Source organism: Suillus subalutaceus, assembly GCF_016647625.1.
Source record: "Suillus subalutaceus strain FC151 chromosome Unknown DFJ58scaffold_65, whole genome shotgun sequence".
NCBI lineage: Eukaryota > Fungi > Basidiomycota > Agaricomycetes > Boletales > Suillaceae > Suillus > Suillus subalutaceus.
In genome coordinates this window covers 95,858-117,599 of record NW_024540314.1, presented here as the reverse complement: position 1 = coordinate 117,599, position 21,742 = coordinate 95,858, and the positions used below count along the sequence as shown (strand labels likewise).

The following is a 21,742-nucleotide window of genomic DNA, read 5'->3' as shown; positions in this document are numbered from 1 at the left end:
GATATTTTTGTCTGCATTGCCCGGAAAAAAGCCGATCAAGACCACAGCCAAAACCCCAACCCTGTTACGAACTAGGATGGTTCTGACGTATGGCTACTCGATAAGAGTAATCGGCCAAGGTCGGTTCAAGGCTTCAGCATATACCAAAGTTCAATGTTCTAAGACAAGGCAAGGAGAGTGTCCTCGACTTGAATCAAGCTCAATACGACTTAAGATTGGAGGTCTTAAGCGAAGGAGGTTCCAGGTAAAACCTAGTAAGATTAAAGTAAAGAACTACATAGTACAAAGCGAGTTTATATAGTAAAAGATAACTGCTTTAGGGCCGGTACGACGAAGTTAGAATGAGTCAGAGATAACAAGAATAGATCATCTAGCGACAGCATGATAGCGATCGTGATGTAATACAACTAGTGATAAGAGAAGTCTAGCGACGGCATGATAGCGATCGTGACGTAATACAAGGTAAGAAGGGAAAATGAATAGGGGTGTACTTGGTTGTAACAAACCCCCCCCAACTGAAGAAACTTGTATCGATGTTTTTAGCATTTAGTCTTCACTAAATCTCTCGCTCATTGTCTTCCAGTTGTCGTGTTGGACACTCACCTAGTCTGTGAAATACAGGTCTGTTTAGCAAAACGCGTGGTCTCAGCAACACACGTTAGTATTTCGCAGACTCAATTGTTGTAAGCTCAACGAGCCCTAGTAAGCACAAGACGAAAAGAAGTTTCATATGTTGGGTGGGTGTCTACTGAGGCGCCAGAGGTACATGACTGACTGCTGCATAGCTATATCAACAGTTACCATATTGGCGACATCTGGATGGCTCGGGTCCGTGATGAAGTGGAACGATCAAGCTAAGTCCCATCTATGATTTCGGTTGTATCTGTTTTCTTTATTTTGCTGGGTATGTACCTTGTTGCCCATACTCACATTTGCCTTTCATATAGGTATCGGCACTGGCGTGTGGAACTACATGCTCCTGGAAACCCTATTTAAGTGTCCCAACAACGTCAAAGTAAATTTGTCACGCCAATCTTTACTAAACCTCATAGAGGATCTCGCTCACTCAAGCCATTTCACGCACAACAAGAAAGATAGGTAAGTGTTTGGTCTCAACAACAGACATTCACATATATTTCCTGTGGCTCGGCTTCATGAGTCTATTCTTGCGGCAAGATCAACAGATGGCATGCGCACCATCCCAATCCCTTTCCCCTTTCCTTTCGTACTGCTTCTATACCCATCTGTCTCACCATCATCAAGGTACACCTTCCTGCGCACATTCCTGGAAGTATCAAGCGTGAAGCGGAGTGTGAATGGGTCATGTTTCATCAGTAGCGAGGAATGGCGTGGGCATTCGCGTGTACGGTGTCCTGCATGATTTGGGAATCATGCATGGACATGACTACTAGGTATCCCCCTAAAAGACAAAGTCTGTTAGCTTAGTCCTCAGACTAGTCAACCCATACCTTGGTATCAAACCTTGGTCCAATAGTTTCAGTTTTCCCTCAGTGATTCATGAATCCACCATGTTTTGAAGAAAAGTCATATGTGAGATGGGAATCACATAATGACCTAGTTGATATGAGAAGCAAAATGAAGGTTAAGGTATTGCCTTTCCTTTGGCTTATTCACTTTGGCTAGAGAAACCCATAGAGAAAAAGTTCAAAGCCTAACAAAAACCTATCTAAAAAGCCCGCGTATTGTGTACTATTGTTTGTTCCATTATTTCTGAGTTGTTTTCTCTAGTGTTTCTTTACTTTACTTTTCTATTAGGATGCTCTGACTAATCAGATGCTTCATAAAATTGTACCTACAGGGTATGATGTCATAATGATGTCATAGGACTTCACCTACACTCCTGCAGGTATTTTGGTTGAAAGATATGATATCATAGTGATGTCATAATGATGTCATGTTCCATGGAATTTGCTAGAACATTCCAATGACTCATAATGACTCATAGTGACTCATAGTGACTCAGAATGATGTCATTATCCCACCATGAATATTCTGGAATGTTCTTTTGCACCTGCTAGAACATTCTGCTCCAGTTTTTGGAATATTCTTCTCACATTCTGAAGTCATTACATCACCTTTTTACTTACATAATATTCCCACACAAAATGTATATAAGGAGAGCCCATTCTCCCCCCCAAAAATAGATCTCCCACTGTTGCATTCAAGAACTCCCACTTGAGCAAATTGAACTCTCACCTAAGAAGCTTCAGTCTGAACAAATTGCTGCTTACAAAGCCCATTTCCTTTGTAAGAATGTCCAGGCAAGTGCAGGGAAAGTGTTTCCCTTGAGATTACGTAAGTTTCTCGCGATAGAAACCCAGTTTTGTGAGACCAGTGTTCTTACCACGTAGTGTTTACTGACCAACACGAGCTTTGGTCAACGTTGTTATTTGTGAGACCAGCGTTCTCACCAGGTATTTGTATACTGACCAACACGATCTTTGGTCATTGTTGTTATTTGTCATTGTTTTTTTATTTGTCATTGTTTGTTATTTGTGAGACCAGCGTTCTCACCAGGTATTTGTATATTGACCAACACGAGCTTTGGTCCACATAGTCACATTCGAGACCAGCTTCTCAACAGTTAACCGTATATTCAGGAAACCAGTTCAAGTGTCTAGACGGTATATCCTAGACAATCCCATAGTTTCAATCAGAGATAATAAAGCTCCGGCTAAGTTAATCTGACTGATTGGTTTAGCGAGCCTCCCAAGAACTCACACATTATCTACCACGAAAGAAGAAAAGTCATTAGACCGTGTTAATCGAGGATGGCAAGAAGTCTTATCCAGTGTAATTGTGGTGTCATTACATTCTTACACGTATTTATATAAGACCCTCGGTTATTAAGACAACGGATGATAGAGTCTCCGCGAATGAGGAGGTGGATTTGGTCGACGGTTTGTGGGGAGGGTGATGTGTCAGTTTCGGGGCGGTAGGTAGGTGTGGTTTTAAAGTACTCATAGTAGACCTAGGTAGTTGGGTGTGCGTAAGCGTCAGGGTGTGTGGAAAAATGAAAGGAACAAACCTGATCCCCAGCAATATACATGAAAACCTCTTGCATCCCCTCTGCGTCACAGACTTAACAAGTAGCCCCGACGACCCAATGTCATACTGATCATCAATCCCAAACCCAGCTTCGTCCTCGGGGAACATCACATAATGAGGCCTGCACATTCACACGCACAGCAATCACATCATCCAACGAAGGAAAAACAAACGCATTGAAGGATAGGAATCCCGCTCTCACTCATCTCTCTAAACCAGCACAGGAAGCTTCGAATACCGCAACCGCAATATATCACTCACCAAACTCTTGTAAATATCCTCGAGAAGGTACATTTCTCGGCGCTTTTGTGTTGATACGCACATGTGCACAGAAGAAGGGTGAGAAATGCGCCCACTACGTACCAGTGCACTAACATTTCTGTTTTGGGATTTCGAAGAAGCCGCCAACATCAGCTGGTGAGCAAGGGGATGATTAGAAATGAGGGTGATAGGGATGGGGAAGGAGGAAGTGACTTACACCCCGCAAAAGGTACCCCCGCAACTCCATTCGCAAGCGCCATCATGATCCCCACAGCCATATACTCCCACGTACCCAAGGTCATCACATGTCCACATCGCACCGAAATGCTGAGAACCGGCATAGAAGGCGCGGGGTAAGACGAATGGGCATCATGGGGGATCTGTACGGGTTCTGCTGTTGGAATGTGTTGGTTTGTTGTAGGGGAATAGTATCGTAAGCTTGACTGACAGGACTCGGACATAAGACGAGGGAAAGAAGACGAGGGAAGAAGACGAAGGATCTACGAGGAGCATTCCATTGAAGTTATGCGTGTCTCTATACTCACAACCGCCGTAATGGACATGCCATAATGGACATTATTTTTTGGCATCGTGATTTCCGGTCCGTTAAACACTGACGGCTAGTATTTCATTTTCACCAATGAATAAGTACCTCGTTCACATTGTTCCAAATACAATACAGTTGTCAATTGGACTTACTTTGGAAAGAGGCAGGGAAACAACGCACAACGACCCTATGATCACTATGCAAACCCCTCGTTCACAGTTCATCGCCTCTCCCGCCTTTTCGAAGGTATAGCAACGGCGCGTGACTGAGAACATCCGTTGTCAATGACATACGAGCTGCTGGTACACCAAGTGTCCGATCTCATTGTCTCTGAGCCGGAAAGTGGAGAATGGAAGTCTTGAGCAGGCGAAGGTGCCAGAGGAATGTCCGTGTCTTCTTCAGTGTTAGAAGAGAATGTAATGGCTTTCCTGCATGTCTTGTCCCATATGTGCTACTGTTGTAGCGCAGATAGTGATACTTCAGAAAGACGTAAGAAGCTTACAGATGAACGAGTATCCCATATGGGTAGTTACAGTGGTTTTCGGATTGCTGAAAGGCAGGGGAAGCCCTTGGATGGTGACGAGAGCAATACATCATCCACAAGTGCAGACTCTCATCATGATGTGTCCGAGAACAAGAATGAGGATGTAATTAGTCTTGTAAGTAATGTACATTATATTTTTTGAAAATGCACCTTTTTAGCGCAACCTTCCGATTATGCTCAGCATGCGGCTGCCAGACCGAGCGAGGGGTGTGGTGCCAGAGGATGGCTGTGCAAGTAAAAATTGTTAGTTGAAGTGTCAGTACAAACTGAACGCCAAACAAATTACCTGTGTTAGGAAGGTGCAAGTATGCAATCGAGATCCAGGTGCAAATCGGACAGAACCTTCATAGAGTCGCCGAGGGATGACATGGACAACAATAAAGCTAGGTTAAATATAATAATTTTATTTCCTGGCTGTCTATATAAGTAGAGCAGTATGTACTTTTGATGAGTTCTTGTAGCGCTCTGTCACTATTCATACAGGATCTCTCACGGTCAATCCATTTCACACGTTTTCTTCACATTCGTTTATGTTCACTATGGTACACAGCACCGAGCTCATGATGACTGTCAGTGCAGCTCCCCAAGCTGCTGCCTTTACCGTCATCATGTGAAGTTTTTACGATATTTTATATAGTAAAATGACATATATTGTCCAGTTACGAAGTATAGTCTGGTGCGAACTAGTATACGTACATGACTTGACTTCATAATTGGACAATGTCACATATTTTACTCTCACTCGACGGCCCGATCCCGATTGTGAGTCTGTTCTTGCGACAGACGAGATGCGCACCATCACAATCCCCTTTCCCCTTTCCTTTCGTACTCTCTGCACCGAACCCACACCAGACAACATCCCCTGCTCCATCGAGCCGGAGCCTGACCAGGTGATTCCTCTCTTCCTTCTTTCTTCAACCACCTGCGACAACAAGCTGATATGGCTGTCAAGGATTGGCCTAGTGAGGCTGCTGGTACTGCCCAGCTCATTGATGAAGCTTTGAAGGTGGCGGATGCTATTGTCAGAAATACGCAAATTCTACTCAAGTTCACTCTCGTTTGTCGCACCCACCCAGTGCTCCCTGCATCTCGCTCTAATAAATGTTTTGGTAATCATTTTCACATTTCCACTCGATGCATCTCTCTCAACGCCTTAATAGTTCCGTGAGTTCCTTTGGCCCACCCTCCCTCAAGTCCTCATGCTTACCCTTGGACTCTATCTGCTAGGTTTGGGTCGATGTTTCGGGCAAAAAACCCTGCGGGTTTTTTTTGTCTAAGTAGCTTCGATCAATCAATCAACCATGTCGTGTTGTGACTGTCCAAACCTTGTATATCGCAACAGGACATGGTTAATTGATTGAATCAGATCATTATTGGATCTATGATTCATTTGATTTTCCGCCCATCAGCAAAAAACTAATAGCAACACATAGATTGAGCGTCCTGTCATGTCATCGGATGAAAGAACCTCAACTCAGAATTGTCAATGATAGCATGGAATTGTGGTCTGGTAGTGCAGATTCCACTATTTCTGCTTTGATCCTCCTTCTAAGTTAATGTCTTTGGTGAGTTGCTCAGCTGATACCACCGCTACTGGTAGCGATGATGCGAAGGGCTAATAACCTATAGCGACCTAAGACCAAAAACCAATGAGTAGCGCTGTAGCGATCAGCGACTAGCGACAAGTGAGTTCCGACAGAGAAACGTGCGTATAAGTAAGTAGCGCTATGCAAGTTGTCCTATGCGATAGCGCTATGCGACGTCCGACTAGCACAGCGAGAAGAAATCAAAAGAAGGGAAAGCGAGGGATAAGGTTGATAGTGCAAGTGGAATGCCTGATAGCGACTAGATTATAGCTCGACTACCGACAGCGATCCCGACATTGCGAAGATCAAACTTATGAAGGAACTTTAGCGACGCCGCACTCGAAGCAAGTCAAGCGACATGCGATCAGAGAGATTGGCAAGAGCGGAATCCGATTGCACCAAAACTAGGATATAGCGACTAAAGTCACTCCAACACAGCAAGGTCCGGGAAGGGAAGTACTGTACTGTATGTGCGACGGGTCATTTTATCATACTGCGTAAAAGTTCGGGAATGCATAGGTGAGAATAGTAGTGACACTGATGGAGGCACGATGTAGCGACAGGTAATAAGACATGCAGCGCAGCGGAACACGAGGATGCATGTAATAAGACCTGCAACTGATGAGTAGTGACGTTTAATGAAAATAATGCCCAGCGGAGGTAGGTGGACATAGGCAGGACATGGGAGGACGGAATACCTAGGCGTCTGGGCCGGGCAGCGTGCCTATGGGAGAAAAGCGGTTCCAAAGCGGATAGCTTGGGAGCTGAATAGCGCTGGTGACTAGCGCTTTACTCCTTTCCTCAAGGTAAGGCAAATTGTGCCTATGACACTCATACGTGCCTAGCGCTGGTATGATTGTCACATCGAGCTCCACCGTGACCTAAATCACTTATTTTATTTCCTATCTTGATGACCATCCATATCAGCAGATTCGATTCAGCATAAACATTCGGTATTTTTCTTCCATGATTTTGCTTTAATACATCATTTCACCATTACATGAATACTGAACATTGAACATTGAACCTGGCAAGAATGTAACCGAAGTTTGATACCATGTCATGATTAGGGCTGCACGCCGTCGCCGTCATAGACGGTTTGTACGGCAACCGTCGACGGATACGGTTGCCATTACCGCTGGACCTGCACAAAGAAATCAATATGTACGGTGTACGGCTGGACCGTACACCATACAAGACGTATTCCATACGGCCGTCAACAGTACCTTTACGGCCTTTACGGTCGGAAAGGGTGCCGGTTTATCTGCGACTTCTTGCCCTGAACCGCCATGTCCTGTGACGACGACGACGACGACTGCAATAAGTCTGACAGTTTGCTGCATGCGCTTCACGCTGATGGAAGCAGTACTCTCCGTATGTTCCTTATAATATTCTACTAAGACTTCCCTAGTTACTAGTTTGTTGTCCCTCTCGTATTTCTGCCCTCAATGTCCTCTAGTCCTACCAATGAACCGCAATTCCAGACTGTCCTCAGTCGTGGGCACCGCACTAAGAATACCGCACGCTTAACTGAGAGTATCACAGCAGAATTGGCCTCTGAAGGTAGTCCAAATGTTCCTGCCACCAAGTCTAAGCCCAGGAGAACCAAGAAGTCGAAAACCACACAGAATCGCTTTGAGGGTCTTGCCGTTGAAGGTGACCTGGATGATGAAGGGAGTGACTACATTAGTCCTTCAAGCTCGCCGTCGGATACTGCATCGGACTCTGATAGTGAATCGGATGTCATTGAAATCACAAACGAAGAGGTGAGTTGAGAATAGCTCTAGAGCATTGTTCATAAACTCAATATTATGCAAAACAAGCTCGCGCACTTGTTGCCTTCAAAAACAGTTCCGGAACAATCAAACAGGCAAAACAAGCGCAAGTGCTTGACCAAAAAGTCAACCACTCGGGCATCTGCCAGCCGAAGAGCTGCTACGACCGTGACTATGCAAGAAAGTCCTGTCGACTTGGAAGATGCTGTACCCCTTCGAGGTTCCGTGCCTGCTGTCAAGGTATGGTGCCGTTTTGTCTCAGAGAGTTCAGTTCTTACGAAATTATTAGGCTACCAAGCGGAACCCGATATATCACTTCTATGATGTCGTACAGTCGAATGCTGCGGGTCAGGCTGGTGATCCGGGAGATAAACACTACAAGTGTTACTTGGATAATCGGAAGGTCCTCACCATTACACGTGCAATGAAAAGCAGCCTGAATGGTAAGTTGTATCGTGTTTTGGCTAGCATCTTTCTTGCTAATACAGTGTGACTATCAGGCTTAATCGGGCATCTCAAAACACATTTTCCACCTATGTATTGGTTATACTTCATCCTGAAGTCTCGCGGAACACCTCCCACCGAAGATGAGCTCAAAATGGCATGAGGCGAAAAAGTTCTTGATCCCGACGCAGCAGCAGCATACCTGACACAGCTTGAGCAAGCATCTGCAAATCTCGTTGATGCCTTCAACAAGCAAGTCAACAAAACATTTGGTGCCTGGAACCAAGACAAATTTGAAGACCTGCTTGCGAAATGGCTCATTGCATGTGACCAGCCGTTTGACGAGGTCGAAAAGCCAGAGTTCAAAGCATTCATTGAGTACACTCACCAAGGTTCGCTACGTATCCCTGGACAAATGGCAATCAAACGTCGTATCATGAAGATGGGTGACGAGACTATCCAAGGAATCAAAGACATGGTTCAGGTAAGTTGAACAATTCAAAAAAGATTTTCTCATACATTACCAACCTTCTTCAGGAACTCGAGGCGAAAGTGAGCCTTTCCCTAGATGCTTGGACCTCAAGCAACCAATTTGCGTTCCTCGCAATTATCATGCATTATGTGACCAATGACTGGCAGTTAGGTATGTCCCCTCCCATCATTTTTGCGCCCAACCTTCAACTTCGCATCAACAGAAGAGCTTTTGATTGATTTTCGTGAAATTATTGGTGAACACAGTGGTGCTAATCTTGCTGAAGCTGTGTGGGACACACTCGAACTTTACGGACTCAAAGATCGGGTACGAAACAGCGGGTTGCGTGATTTTGTGTACTCATTCTATCTTAGATCATGGGTGTCGTATGTGACAATGCTACGAACAACGATACACTACTTGAATCCCTTGAAGAAAAGTGTTCCGCTGAGGGGATCGACTTCTCGCACAAGAAAGCACGGATCCGTTGTTTGCCACATATTGTGCACCTATCTGCAATGCAGCTTCTTGAAGGCATTGGTGCTATCAAGCCAGATTCGAGACGTAGAGAATCTGCATACCAGGACTCAGTTACTGCTCCCATAGACCGTGAGCATGATGATAACACTGCACTTCTTGATGAAATGGATGACAACGACGATGATCAATCTGGCACTCTGCAGGGGGTTTTGTCGGCTGTCGACAAGGTATTGAAATCACAGTTTCATAAAACACATTACTAATGGATGGATCCAACAGCTTCGAAAGATTGTTCGGTCAGTTCGGTCAAGCCCACAGCGACGCAAGGCATGGCTTGCGGAGGTCACAATATCACTCAAGAAGACTGAGAATACACTCAGTCAAGTTGCGCTCATGCTCATTTTGGACGTCAAGACCCACTGGTCATCGACACATCAAATGCTTCGTAAGTACAGTTCCATAATTTATGATTGAGTACCAATCAAATTCACAGGTCGTGCATTGGATTCCCGCAAGGCTATCAATGATTTTGTGGCAAAGACACGTGAACTACGACAATATGAACTTTCTGATGACGATTGGCAAGCAATTGAACTAGTGACGGGGTGGCTGAAAGCATTCCGGTCAGCAACCACTCAAATGTCAACAACCAAGCACCCAATGTTGTCTTCAGCTCATGCTATATTTCGAGGCCTTGAGGAGTCACTTCGGGATGATTTAGCGAATCTTCCAGACTCAGCCCCAGCAAAGATACGGCTCGCTTTGATCAATGCGCATCGGAAGCTCAGCGACTACTTCTTCAAGATTGATGACTCACCGTACTATGTCTGGGCTTCGAGTGAGTCCTGCACTGAATTTAGATTTATTTTGATAGCTAATCTAGTTCAAGTTCTCGATCCCCGCATTACTTACAAAGGTCTCCGTGATGATTGCGATGCCAATGATGCAAGTACACGGTCACAAATCAACTCACTGAAGAATGACCTACACGCCCTGTATAAAAAAGACTATGCCACTACATCTGTTGCGCAGGACAGTGCGTCATCGCTGTCTGCCAGCACAGGCCATCACGCAAATGTGTCTGATGGTAGAAATTCTCCCTCGAAGGTGAATTTCACGGCGAGGTACAAGAAGCGGTCAAATGTTTTGGTAGATGAATTTGAGGAGTACCTAAAACTTTCGCAAGAGGACTTTGACCTTTGCGACCCCATTCAGTGGTGGGCGGGTCGCCGAGCACAGTTTCCGAACCTCTCTCGACTTGCCCGTGATGTCCTTTCAATACCTGGTGAGTACTCACTTCATGTTCCAGGTGTCTGTACTTAGTTCTCTTCGTTGTAGGATCTGCTGTTGCTGTTGAACGAATTTTCTCCGGTGGTCGCGACACGGTCTCACTGCGACGTGCAAGTCTCAAGCCTGAGACTATCAGAACGTTGATGCTCATGAAGGCAAGGCTTCGCTTGGCTCGTTTGGCCCTAAATGAGCTTGTTCATAGTTGATTTACATTCCGTATGTACCGTACATTACCGTATACGTCCATATAATACTCCGTACCGTACTGTCTGCTTTGTCCACGGCCAATACTATGTACGGTAGATGGGTTCACCGTCTACTGTACCTCTACCGTATACGGTACGGTGTGCAGCCCTAGTCATGATGCGACACATACTCGGCGACATCATACAAAACACTGAGAGGAGGATAATCATCAATCTGATATGTGCGAGGCTGCATCAAGGGAGGGTCATACAGAAACACTGTCATTTGTAGGGAAGCAGGACGCAGCACATACCAACCAGGCATGCTCACATGCTCAATGCTCTTGATGTGATGATGAAAAGCAGGGATAAAGTTATAATGTATGATAAGCTTACAAAACACCATAGACAAAAGGCATGATCTGCAGCGATGTCATCTTTCAAAGTTGTAATCAGAGTCTTCAACAAGGCTGGTAGCATACAGCAGTGGTAGCATAGAGTATACGGAGTAGCATGACTGACCATCATACAGTGGCTCAAAAAACTGTCCGCATGTTTTGACATTTTTCACTATCTATGATATTGTGTGAGAATGAACAAATTCCTCAAGGACATACTTATACCACATTGTAGTATGGCTTCAGGGCTTTTATTTGAGCCCTACACCGTGGGAATCGGCGGAGATATGGTGGAGATATAAGGCTTATAAAATGATGACTCATGTGGACAGTTTTTTGAGTGTATATTAAAACTATATAAATCATTATTTATGACACCATAAAAATCATGCCACTATTATATAAATTATAAAGTGGTGTCATTATGTTATTTTATGACTATATCTAACTATATAAACCAGAATATCTCATGTATCATAGTCATAATCACCATGAAAGCCATCTCCTCTGCTCAAAGAGATAATATCCTCTCTCTGTCTTATGCTGGCCTCTCTGCTCGCCAAATTTCCTCTAGAACTGGAATATGCAAGTCCACTGTGGCCAAGTTCATCAAAGAAAGCCACCCAGACAAGGAAAACTCTTGTGGAGGACGTCCATCCAAGCTTACCTCTACTGACAAAAGGGCTATTATCCAACATATCACTACAGGAAAGGCTGATAATGCTGTCCAAGCCACCCATTATATCAATTCCACCATCACTACCCCTGTCTCTTCACAAACTGTGAGGAATGTTCTCAAGGCAGCTCATCTCAAGGCAGTAACAAAGAAGAAAAAGCCTCTTCTCTCCATCAAACATAGGCAGAGAAGACTAGCCTTTGCCTTAGCTCATCAACACTGGACTGTAGAGGACTGGAAGCATGTTATATGGTCAGATGAGACCAAAATCAATAGGATTGGGTCAGATGGGAAGGTGTATGTATGGAAAAAGAAGGGAGATGGCCTAACAGACAGAGAGGTTAATGGGACTGTCAAGTTTGGAGGAGGTTCTTTAATGGTATGGGGCTGTATGGGATGGAATGGTGTGGGAATGCTTGCTGAGGTTGAGGGGAAGATGAATGCTGAGCAGTATGTGGACATTTTAAATGACCACTTGCTGCCTAGCTTGGCAGAATCAGGGATTGATGAAGAAGATATCATTTTCCAACAGGATAATGATCCCAAGCACACATCCAGAAGAGCTAGGGAATGGTTTGAAGAACATAACATCAATGTTCTTGACTGGCCAGCACAGTCTCCTGATGTCAATGTCATTGAACATCTCTGGGGAACACTCAAGAAAAAGCTTCAAGCCTATGAAAACCCCCCTAAAAGAGTATGAGAGCTTTGGGAGAGAGTAGCAGTGGAATGGGGGAAGATCACAGCTGAGGATTGCCAGAAATTAATTGAGAGTATGCCTAGAAGGATAGAGGCAGTAATTAAAGCCAAGGGAGGTCATACAAAATACTAGAATACCTGGTTATTACTGTAAAATACTTGAGTCAAAAAACTGTCCGCATGAGTCACCATTTTGTGAGCCTTGTATCTCCACCATATCTCCACCGATTCCCACGGTGTAGGGCTCAAATGAAAGCCCTGAAGCCATACTACAATGTGGTATAAGCATGTTTTTGAGGCATTTGTTTGTTCTCACACAATATTATAGATAGTGAAAAATGCCAAAACATACGGACGGTTTTTTGAGCCACTGTATATCACAAAATCTGTAACGAGTATCAATGCAATACAAATTGGAGCGAAGGAACAAGGGCAACATATTTTGCGCGCTGCTCATCTGTCACCTCTCCGCTGATGATCAGACTCTCCAGCGGACACTCTGACCGTGACAGGAATGCCTTGAACTCCTCATGAGGCCATTCTAGTACATCATGAGCAGCAAGTATGCGTAGAGTGGGGAGTGAGAGAGCATTAAACAGGTGGTAGAATTGGGACCCCGGGTCAAGAAAACATTCACAACTGATATCCAAGGTTTGAAGGTTTGTGTGTGTGAATGGCCTTAATGCTTGGACATCCTCGGATTCTATGTGAATCGTTAACGAGGATAGGTTGGGAGCTAGCAGGAGCAAGTGGAGAACAGCTTTTGCTTCTGATACCCTGATCCTGAGTGTTGTCAGATGGGCCCATATGGGATTGCAAGAGGACATGTCGTTGAAGTTGAGTAACCACCCTGATGCATCGAAACTGCACAGAGTGAACGGCAGTTGCAAGATAGAGTATGAAATATCAGCTGGCATATCACCACGAGAGATATTCTCGTAAATGAATACGGACATCTCCTCAAGTGCTAGGAGGTCTCTGAACATGCTAAATTCACCTGTGCTAGGATGGTAGAAACAGACAGAGAGTGATGAGATTTGATTGATGTAAGGCCAAAGAAGGCGTCATAACTTGGTTGAGTCATTTTCTGCGTGGAACTGGAGTCTTAACGAGAGTGGACATCCTCGTGCTCGCTTGAGCCAAGAGGCATAGAAGAAGGCTGCTTGCTGCCAATCTCTGTCGTGAACTTTCATAGACAGTGTATACCACAAGGTAGGCATGCCCATAGCAACCTCCCTCCACCATCGACATATTCTGGTCAACAGCATAGGTGCAGTTAGCTTTGATGGGGGCTGTAATTCATTGAGTCCCGGAAATTGCGGAAGACAGTGGCAAAAGATTTGGGACAGGATTTCTGTTGGCAAGCGCCAGAGGGGCGATACGAGCCTCTTGTGCAAATTAATGGATTTGATGTTGTTGTTCTTCTGCTTGATGAGTGGCTGCTGAAGTGTGTGGATACCATCCATGACTGTTTGCAAACCAGAGATATCGTGCAAAACTTTGTCCAACTGGTGTTGGCGTTTGGTGATAATTGCACTGATGCTTTGGTCTTTGAGCTCAATTGCGCAGTGATTGGGATTGGGGAATGTGGTTCGGGAGTACGGAGTTTCGAGGTCGAATACCTCAGGCTGCTAATGGTCAATAACGCATCGGATGAAATATCCTCACGGACGTACGATTACTCGTGAACATAGCTGAAATGAATGGTTGTTATTCGCAGAGGAGTGTCTAAAACTTCGGCACTTACGATGGTCTGCAGCGCAGCAATGATATCCGAGACCGTCGAAAGATTGACTTTCAAATTACTTGTTTGCATGTTGCAACTTGAAAAGTACGTGCAACTTGGGAAGAGTTCAAAGAGGCTCCAAGGCTTGTTGTATTATTCATTCGAACAGTGAGGGTACAAAATAATCCAAATCGAAGCAACTTAATGGCGGATGTGCATGACACGATTGGTCATCTAAAACAGTCTGTGTTTCATGCTAATGCACGTATTCAGACACAGCTAGTTGAGGGGGAAGGGTTTTGGCTGCGGCGGTGCCTTTAGCCACTTTAGTGGTCTGCGGGTGTCCAGTGTCCAAGTACTGGCTTTCGCGAGGTCACTTCCGATCTTAGATCTATTAATAGGAGCGGTGTCGTGGGTCACGTGAACTAAATTTAAGAGTCCAAGATGTGAGAGTGTGAACGGCACGCCACCAAGTACTGGCAGTACTATCAGCAAATATTCATCACTAGTAGAACCAGCTCGATTCGGCTGCATCGCTTTCTATGAGTACAAGTATTCAACGTCAACGTTCAACCTCTTCTCAGAGCAGCAGGCCTCACACTGACATACCCACATTCTCAACTTTACGGCCATCATAACATATTACAGAAAGCTCACCCAATATTTCCTCATTGGTGACCATGACCCCTTCCATCCATAAGATCCACCATATTCCATAGCGACAACATGGTCTCTCCGTGGCTCTATCATGCAGTGGCAATGATGCTGCACGTACGCTCCTCGGATTTGACCATGTGAATTAAGCCCTCCGATATCTGGCCTCTCGATAGCACAATGCATGTTGGGGACGTGACACCATTCGGAACAGCTCCATTGGTTCCGCGTTTGCGCCGCTCCAGTTCTAGTACGTGCTTTTTTGGATGAGTTGACTTCCAATGCTGACGTTAGGTTCCTTGCCCGACTTCAGACTTGATCAATTCGACCACTGACTCCTGATCTGATGAAGTGCTCACTGGTGGGAGTGGGAATGGAGACGCAGTGAGTAGACATTGCTCACTAATCTTAATATGCTTTTGACGCCTCTGCCTTGTTTTAGTCCTTGATTGATTTACTCGTGCGTTCCATGGCACTTACCTTCAGTCACGTCTGATACTGATCAACATGTTGCGGCTCCACAGGGCGATTACCCACCATCATAAAGAGGATGAATAAGGCGAATAAGGGTCCACGGTGCGGGAGGAAGTCGATGGAATTGATATATCAGGCCATGTCAGTCTTTCGTCAGATCTAACTCGGTTCGCTTGTTCCAGGTCACCGTCTTCAACGCTGGCGAACGCGATCGTCTGCTATTATCTACTTTCTATGTCTTACTCGCACCCGCCGTATAATACCTCGTAGTGGCGTGTCATCTCATCGAAATTGCTCATTCACCACGAGCTATTATACTTCGTCGGTGTTCATCTGGTCCCTTACCGCCCATACAGCATATAGCCACAGCCCTCATCGCGAAACTAGAACGAATATTCTGGCCAATGGAGACGGTGTAGCATCTTCGTTCCAGCTTCGCGGATCAATCATGCACGCTAGATGGAAACCAGCCACTTATATGCGCGAGCCATCTCAATATTCTACGTTGACCTCATCCCTCCTTGTTGGTGACCTCCCGAGTAATCGCCGTGCAGGCCCAGCTGATTAATATTCAGGCCGGTAGTACAGCTGCGTTCTCTCGCGTCAAGTCTATTGGTGTCGTTGCGTGTAATCTTCGGATCTTGGATTCCATAGTCATCGGGAGGTGAGCCACTCGTTCTTCGTCGCTACAAGCTGCACTTCCATTCTTTAGGACTTTGTCAACAGCAACCCGAGCACGCGAGATTCGCCATGGACGACATTCAAGGCACTCCCGTTCACACAACTCTAGAACGTGCCTCGTGGGATGGGTTGATTCTATCTCACAGAATGACGTTAGAATTCCCGATACTTAATCCCATGCCTTTTGTCTGGCAGTTGGGTGACCGCGCAGGATTGCCAACGTACGCATTGGGAGCTCGTCGTAAAGCGTCAGACATTCTCTATTTTTTTTCTGATGCCGGTGCAATACGAAAGTCCGCGCACAAGACAAGAGATGATACTTGTATCCACGCTTCCTTGAGCGAGGGCAGCGGTATTGGAAGTATCTGTAAAAAACCTTGTTCATGTAGCCATCCAGGATAGAGGAACGTCCGCGTCTTCTTCAGTGTTAGAAGAGGACGTAATAGCTTTCCTGTGTGTCTCGTCTCGTATGTGTTGTTGTTGTAGCGCAGATAGTGATGCTTCAGAAAGACGTGAAAAGGTCACAGATGAACGAATATAGTCTGAAGAGTATACTGTATGGGTAGTCACAGTGGTTGTCGGATTGGCGAATGGCAGGGGAAGCCCTTGGATGATAGAAAACATGACGAGCGCAACACATACATTCATGAGTGTAGAGGTGGAGTTATGGGCTTGAATTGAATGCAGAGAATGGAACTACGCCTGGTGTGTCGAATGTGGTTAATAACTTAAGAGTGCGCCGAATATGAGAGAAAGAACTCAAGGCGCAGTGACTGGGACCATGCGTCCGGGAACAAGGACGAGGAAACAGATCAACTGGGAAGTAATTAAGCTTGTAATTAATGTATACATAGATTTTTTTGAAATGCACCTTTTTAGCACAGCAAATATTGCGATTATGAGCGCGTGGATATCAGATCTAACGAGGGTGCGGTTGAGATGGAAAACGTCAGTGGTACTTTGCACAACTGAACACTGAACAAATTACCATATTAGGAAGGAACGATCTCGGACCGACACATCAAATGTATCAAAATGTTGCAGCTACCATCGAAGCTAGGTTAAAATATAATTTATTGCGGCTGGCTATATAAGTAGGACAGTACGCACATCGGTCTTCAATTTTTCCATTACCTTCCAAGTCCCAAAAAGACGCTATGAACCAACAAAACAACTCAGATTCCGGGCTTACTAGGCTCAATGACCAACGTCGAGGTTTTATCGTTGACGGTAAGCGCAAATATTCAAATGTACTTGCCATCCCTGAAGGCCTGACATGTGGCTGTATCAGCTTGCCTCTCCATCGTGGGGACCACATGGACCGAGCTCGAAAGAGCCACCAGAGCGGATGAGTTTCATAGGTTGGGCGAACGCTTGTTGAACCGCATCATCATCACAGTCGCTAGCTGTACGATCCTATCGACGACCGTCATCCTGACTACACCGGGAGACCCATCCGATGCATTGGTCGTCGGAAAGTTCTTTACTGGTTTCGGTGCGTGCCTGTGGATTCGGACAAATGTTTCGACGCTGATATGTTTGTCTTTCGTATAGGCGTCATCTCTGGCGTGCTAAACTACGCACGCTTACGAGCTGTGATGAGTTCCCGCGGTGCTCTATGTGTAAGTCAAGTCATTGTTATGGTGATTTTTGAAATCTCATTATTCATCGCTGCAGGATCTATCCCAATCACGCGTTTTCACCCGATTTTTCATGCAGCAGATATTCGCGTACATTTCTTGCGTCGTTGCATGTTCACTCACGCTGGCAAATCTCTACACTACGCTGTGTTACACAGCGCAGTCTTGGGAAATTGTTTTCCCCATCCTTTTGGGATTTGCTGCAGTTTTTTACGTAATGCTTGACTTAACCTCGTGATTGTGCAATGTGATTTTTGATCGTCCGACCATGTTCGTGCACGGGATGATAGACCAAAACATGAAAGCAATGAACATTCACAACGCAAAGCACAAATGATCTAAACATCATCAACATGATATCTCACTCCAACTTCACAACGATAGCCCAATCATCCACCACGCGCACTGCAGGATCTTTAACGACCAACACTCCACCCTCTGAGGCAAACTCCCACTCAAGCTCCCTCCCGCCATCCAAAACAACGCTCAAAGGCTTCTTCCCAAGTCCAAGAACAACCAGCTTCTTCGCCCTCACATCACCCACACTGCGCTTGAACTCGTTCTTGGGGTTGTACGCACCCACTTGCGTTCATGCAAGCACCGTCTTAATCAGGGGACTAATAATTGTTGATCAAAGCTCTCCAGCTTGTTGCTGGCTGCAGTCCTCAACTCCTTCACAGCAATGGTGATCCCCTCTCTCTGCTCTAAACTTGGCATCTCCGGTTCCATCTCCAATCCCGTCTCCTGCCGTCGCCTCTGCCGTTGCATGTCCCGCTCCAGTCTTGCGAGAAACCGATCCACATTTTCGATGAGCGACTCGAGATCAGATTTCGGTGCAATCTGCATATACTTCTTTGTGCCATCCACAAGGACAAGAAGGGGCTTGAAATAGCGTGTGTTGTGAATGTCATGGGGAGGACGGTTCCATGCGCTTCTCATGGCGTCCCACCACCGCTGCTCTGTAATAGAATCGAGTGATGTAACCGACTTCTGCTCAGGTGCAATTCGGAGAAGGATTCCAGTTATATAAAAGGCATGTTGGCCGTAGGATTCGGATTTGCAGTACTCTGGTATCATGCTAATGCACCGATCAATATGACGATCCCCAAACAAATGGGGGTACCAGTTGGAATTCCTCGCAAGGGCAAAGACTAGTTCCAGATAGCACAAGTTACGGGGATAATTGGTAGTGGGGTCAGGATATTCATCGGGTGTTGCACCTGGTGGCGGGCAAACCACGGACAGGATGACGGGGGAGAGCTTGGTCAAAACCATGTCCCGTAGCCTCGCATCATCAATAGCATCGATCGAGGCCATTTCTTCTCGAGCACTGTGAGCAGCGCGAAGAGCGGCCTGGCGTAAATGGGAAGGCATGGTGCTGTCCATGCAGGCGATGAGCCTCTCAACGAATAGATGTTGTTTAGCGGGGCTGCAGCGCACTCCCATGTTACCCAGTAGCAAAAGGATGACATACGCCGCTTCGTGGTCGTCGGAATAGATGTAGTCGAGGTAGTCCACCAGCCAGTCGAAGTCTTCTGGTGTGTGGGATTCGCCTTCCAAAAACAAGTGGGCATACCACAAGTTGGCAGGGTCACGAGATACGTTGGTAGTAGTGAATATAAAGTGCAGTATCTTTTGCAGAGCCGCCAAAGAAACTGAGGCATCGTTTTGTTCGGATGACCTTGCTCGTGAATAAATCTTCCTGCACTACGTCCAGGTTCCGCATCGTGTGGAATGAAGGAAGATAATGACGTCCAGCGAGCTCGAGGATGCGACAGATAATGTCGAGGAGGTTCCATGCCCGGCGTGCGACTCCTGTGCTATCTTTGTCGAGCTCACCTCCATCACATGCCCAGAGAGCCTTTTGGAACTGCGCTACAAGGGTCTCCCTGAGGCGAGGCAGAGCAGAACTATACAATCTCTTTGTTAATCATGGCAGAAAACTACCAAATGAGTTGACAGCACCTTTTATCAATCCGAACTATGTCTTTCTTATCAATCTGAGCCCCGACCATGATGCAAGCAAGAAGAGTACAATTGGCTATGATTTGATTCGACGGAGAGGATGGAGATGATAACAATTTTGATATCACTGTTGTGGCGAGTCTTTCTCCACTTTCATTCACTCGCCCAGTAAAAAAGTGATAAGGAAGAACATGTGACAGCTGCTCGAGGACGGAGTCCGGACAAGCCCCTGACACAGAAGGAAACCATCCAAATTCATCATCTTCTGGACGACAGAGATTGCTAGTTGTGTGAAGCACCGTGCAGTCGGCTGTACACATGTCCCCCAGGCTCATCTTCATCTGAAGAAACATATCAAAGTCTTCTCGCCTGCGACCAAGAAATTCACCACGGCCAGGATATGCCTGAAGAATACGTCCGTAGTATAGATGAGTCAGAGCCATCATACAGGCAGAAGCCTTATCCTCCAACGACGGTACGATGCGCTCCTGAATGTCAACACAACTTGTAAAAATATCATACAGCTGAGGCAGTATGTCCGAGATGTCAAGATCCAGGGGCCATTCGACCTGTGGAATAAAGCTAGCAGCAGCAAGAAAAACTTCAGGATCCGTGGATGTTTCGAGCAGCCACTTGACGCTAGGTGCTTCGAGATCGCTGGTGGGTATGTCCGGGAGGTCCAGGGTAAGGGTGCCATCATTCTCCGCCAAAATATCCAGATCCTGGTCGACCAGTTGTGCCTCTGAGTCTACAACATTTGTTGAAGAGCGCGGAACCAAAGAACGTAACCCTTTGTGAAGCGTAGCGGATAACAGCTGAAGAGAGCATCGTGTGAATGCGCCAGTAGCACGCACAGGACCTGGGAAGTGAAATGAGCACTAGGCATCCTGTGTAAGAGTAGATAAGAACATCACCTTTCAATGCTTCAGACAGTCGGGTCCACCTCAGTCTGAGGGTACCAAGCATTCGTTGCAGGACAGCTGACAAGAAATGGTCACAACCTATGCACACTGAAATAAAATATAGCTCACCGTGTGCTGGCGTCTTGAGCTGCTGGAAGTACCGGGAGGCTGGTGCGAAGATCAGGAGTAAAACTCCTGCAATGCTGATTCAGACTGGAAACGGCCACAAGAAATCACAAAATGATCTTACTGTGCATACCCAACATGCGCAACACCGTCGACACCGGCGTCTGGAATGGACAGGCGGGAGATATCAAACATGCCATCACCGTCAGCGAATAGAACAGAAATCCGAAGACTGTTGTGGCAATGATCACCCAAGCGATGCTGGGCTGCTCGCACCACATGCGGGCGCCGAGGGCGATCCCAAAGAGAAGAAGGGAAATCTGAAGCAAGACCGGAAAGGATTGCACGACAGCATCAAAATACCAAGTGATGAGGCCGTCGAACTTCTCTTGCCTGCGCTTTCCTCGTTCCTCCTGCGAGCCGCGACCATATCTGTTCGACTTGTAGTAGCCGAGCCACTGCTTGCCTAGTACGGCCCCGAATGCTGCTAGCAAGCTCATGGACAAGCTTGCGTATGCGATCATTTGGATCCTCAGAGCTGGGGCACTCGCCGACCACGTAGATGCTGGGTCTGCAGGAGTGGAGCCCGCTGCAGTGAAGTTGCCGAACCCGATGTACACGAGTTGTGTGAGAAGGGCATTCGTGGTGTCGCTGGGGTTGGGACTGAGACCAGACTCCATCGCCACTATAAAAGACGTGCTGACTGCTGAGAAAAGACCGGACTGATCAAACATTAGTCCTCAACGAGTCAAAGATAGGCACGCGAAACCTACGAAGACCAAAACGATGTCCATGTCTCCGGTGTATCGCTCGAGAAACTCGCCGTCGTGTTCCTTCCGCGACTCTTTTGTACACTCCCCAGAAACGAGACCGATTATCCTTACCACTCTTCAACGCAATTGTCGAGTCCTGGAGAACATCCAACACTTGCTTCATGACATTTGCTCTGCGTGTAAGGTATCATCAGTTGCGATCCGCTCGGCATATTTTTTGCTCACAATTCGGCGAGATTTGGCTGGTCCTTCTCCACCTGACTGAGATAGTTCATGAACTTGTTTAAAGTCGCCATTGATAGGGACTTACGGAACTAAATCGTCGTCCGCTGCAACTTTGGAAGCAGTTTCCTGTTCGTGAGGTTCTGATGGCTG

At 46.2% G+C, this 21,742-nt stretch overlaps 5 protein-coding genes across 5 annotated transcripts; 2 read left to right on the top strand and 3 right to left on the bottom strand.

The window, feature by feature from the left end:
• Positions 1-12,824: 12,824 nt before the first annotated feature.
• DFJ58DRAFT_886325 (uncharacterized protein) lies at positions 12,825-14,242 on the bottom strand (the record flags this gene model as incomplete). The annotated part of the gene is made up of 4 exons (XM_041394651.1): positions 12,825-13,428; positions 13,498-14,054; positions 14,103-14,120; positions 14,174-14,242. 4 exons carry the CDS (start codon positions 14,240-14,242, stop codon positions 12,825-12,827), a joined length of 1,248 nt encoding a protein of 415 aa, XP_041243062.1.
• Positions 14,243-15,728: 1,486 nt separating this feature from the next.
• DFJ58DRAFT_746284 (uncharacterized protein) lies at positions 15,729-16,209 on the top strand (the record flags this gene model as incomplete). The annotated part of the gene is made up of 3 exons (XM_041387453.1): positions 15,729-15,803; positions 15,856-15,944; positions 16,007-16,209. The coding sequence occupies 3 exons, from the start codon at positions 15,729-15,731 to the stop codon at positions 16,068-16,070; spliced, it is 228 nt and encodes a 75-aa protein (XP_041243061.1). The 3' UTR covers positions 16,071-16,209.
• Positions 16,210-17,021: 812 nt separating this feature from the next.
• DFJ58DRAFT_423886 (uncharacterized protein) lies at positions 17,022-17,860 on the top strand. The gene is made up of 4 exons (XM_041380332.1): positions 17,022-17,191; positions 17,253-17,456; positions 17,516-17,583; positions 17,639-17,860. The coding sequence occupies exons 1-4, from the start codon at positions 17,119-17,121 to the stop codon at positions 17,837-17,839; spliced, it is 546 nt and encodes a 181-aa protein (XP_041243060.1). The 5' UTR covers positions 17,022-17,118; the 3' UTR covers positions 17,840-17,860.
• A 1-nt stretch (position 17,861) lies between these two features.
• DFJ58DRAFT_423887 (uncharacterized protein) lies at positions 17,862-19,198 on the bottom strand. Its single transcript, XM_041380333.1, has one exon. It carries the CDS (start codon positions 19,045-19,047, stop codon positions 18,211-18,213), a length of 837 nt encoding a protein of 278 aa, XP_041243059.1. The 5' UTR covers positions 19,048-19,198; the 3' UTR covers positions 17,862-18,210.
• Positions 19,199-20,701: 1,503 nt separating this feature from the next.
• Positions 20,702-21,430, bottom strand: DFJ58DRAFT_661599 (uncharacterized protein; the record flags this gene model as incomplete). Its single annotated transcript, XM_041382230.1, has 2 exons — positions 20,702-21,316; positions 21,368-21,430. Coding segments are annotated over 2 exons (678 nt in total), but the record flags the coding sequence as incomplete, so codon positions are not given.
• Between the last annotated feature and the right edge of the window lie 312 nt (positions 21,431-21,742).

Coding starts and splice junctions, on each gene's coding strand:
- DFJ58DRAFT_423886 (XM_041380332.1), top strand. CDS start 17,119: ATGAACCAACAAAACAACTCAGATTCCGGGCTTACTAGGCTCAATGAC. Junction 17,192..17,252: donor TCGAGGTTTTATCGTTGACG/GTAAGCGCAAAT, acceptor TGGCTGTATCAG/CTTGCCTCTCCATCGTGGGG. Junction 17,584..17,638: donor GTTCCCGCGGTGCTCTATGT/GTAAGTCAAGTC, acceptor TCATCGCTGCAG/GATCTATCCCAATCACGCGT.
- DFJ58DRAFT_423887 (XM_041380333.1), bottom strand. CDS start 19,047: ATGGGAGTGCGCTGCAGCCCCGCTAAACAACATCTATTCGTTGAGAGG.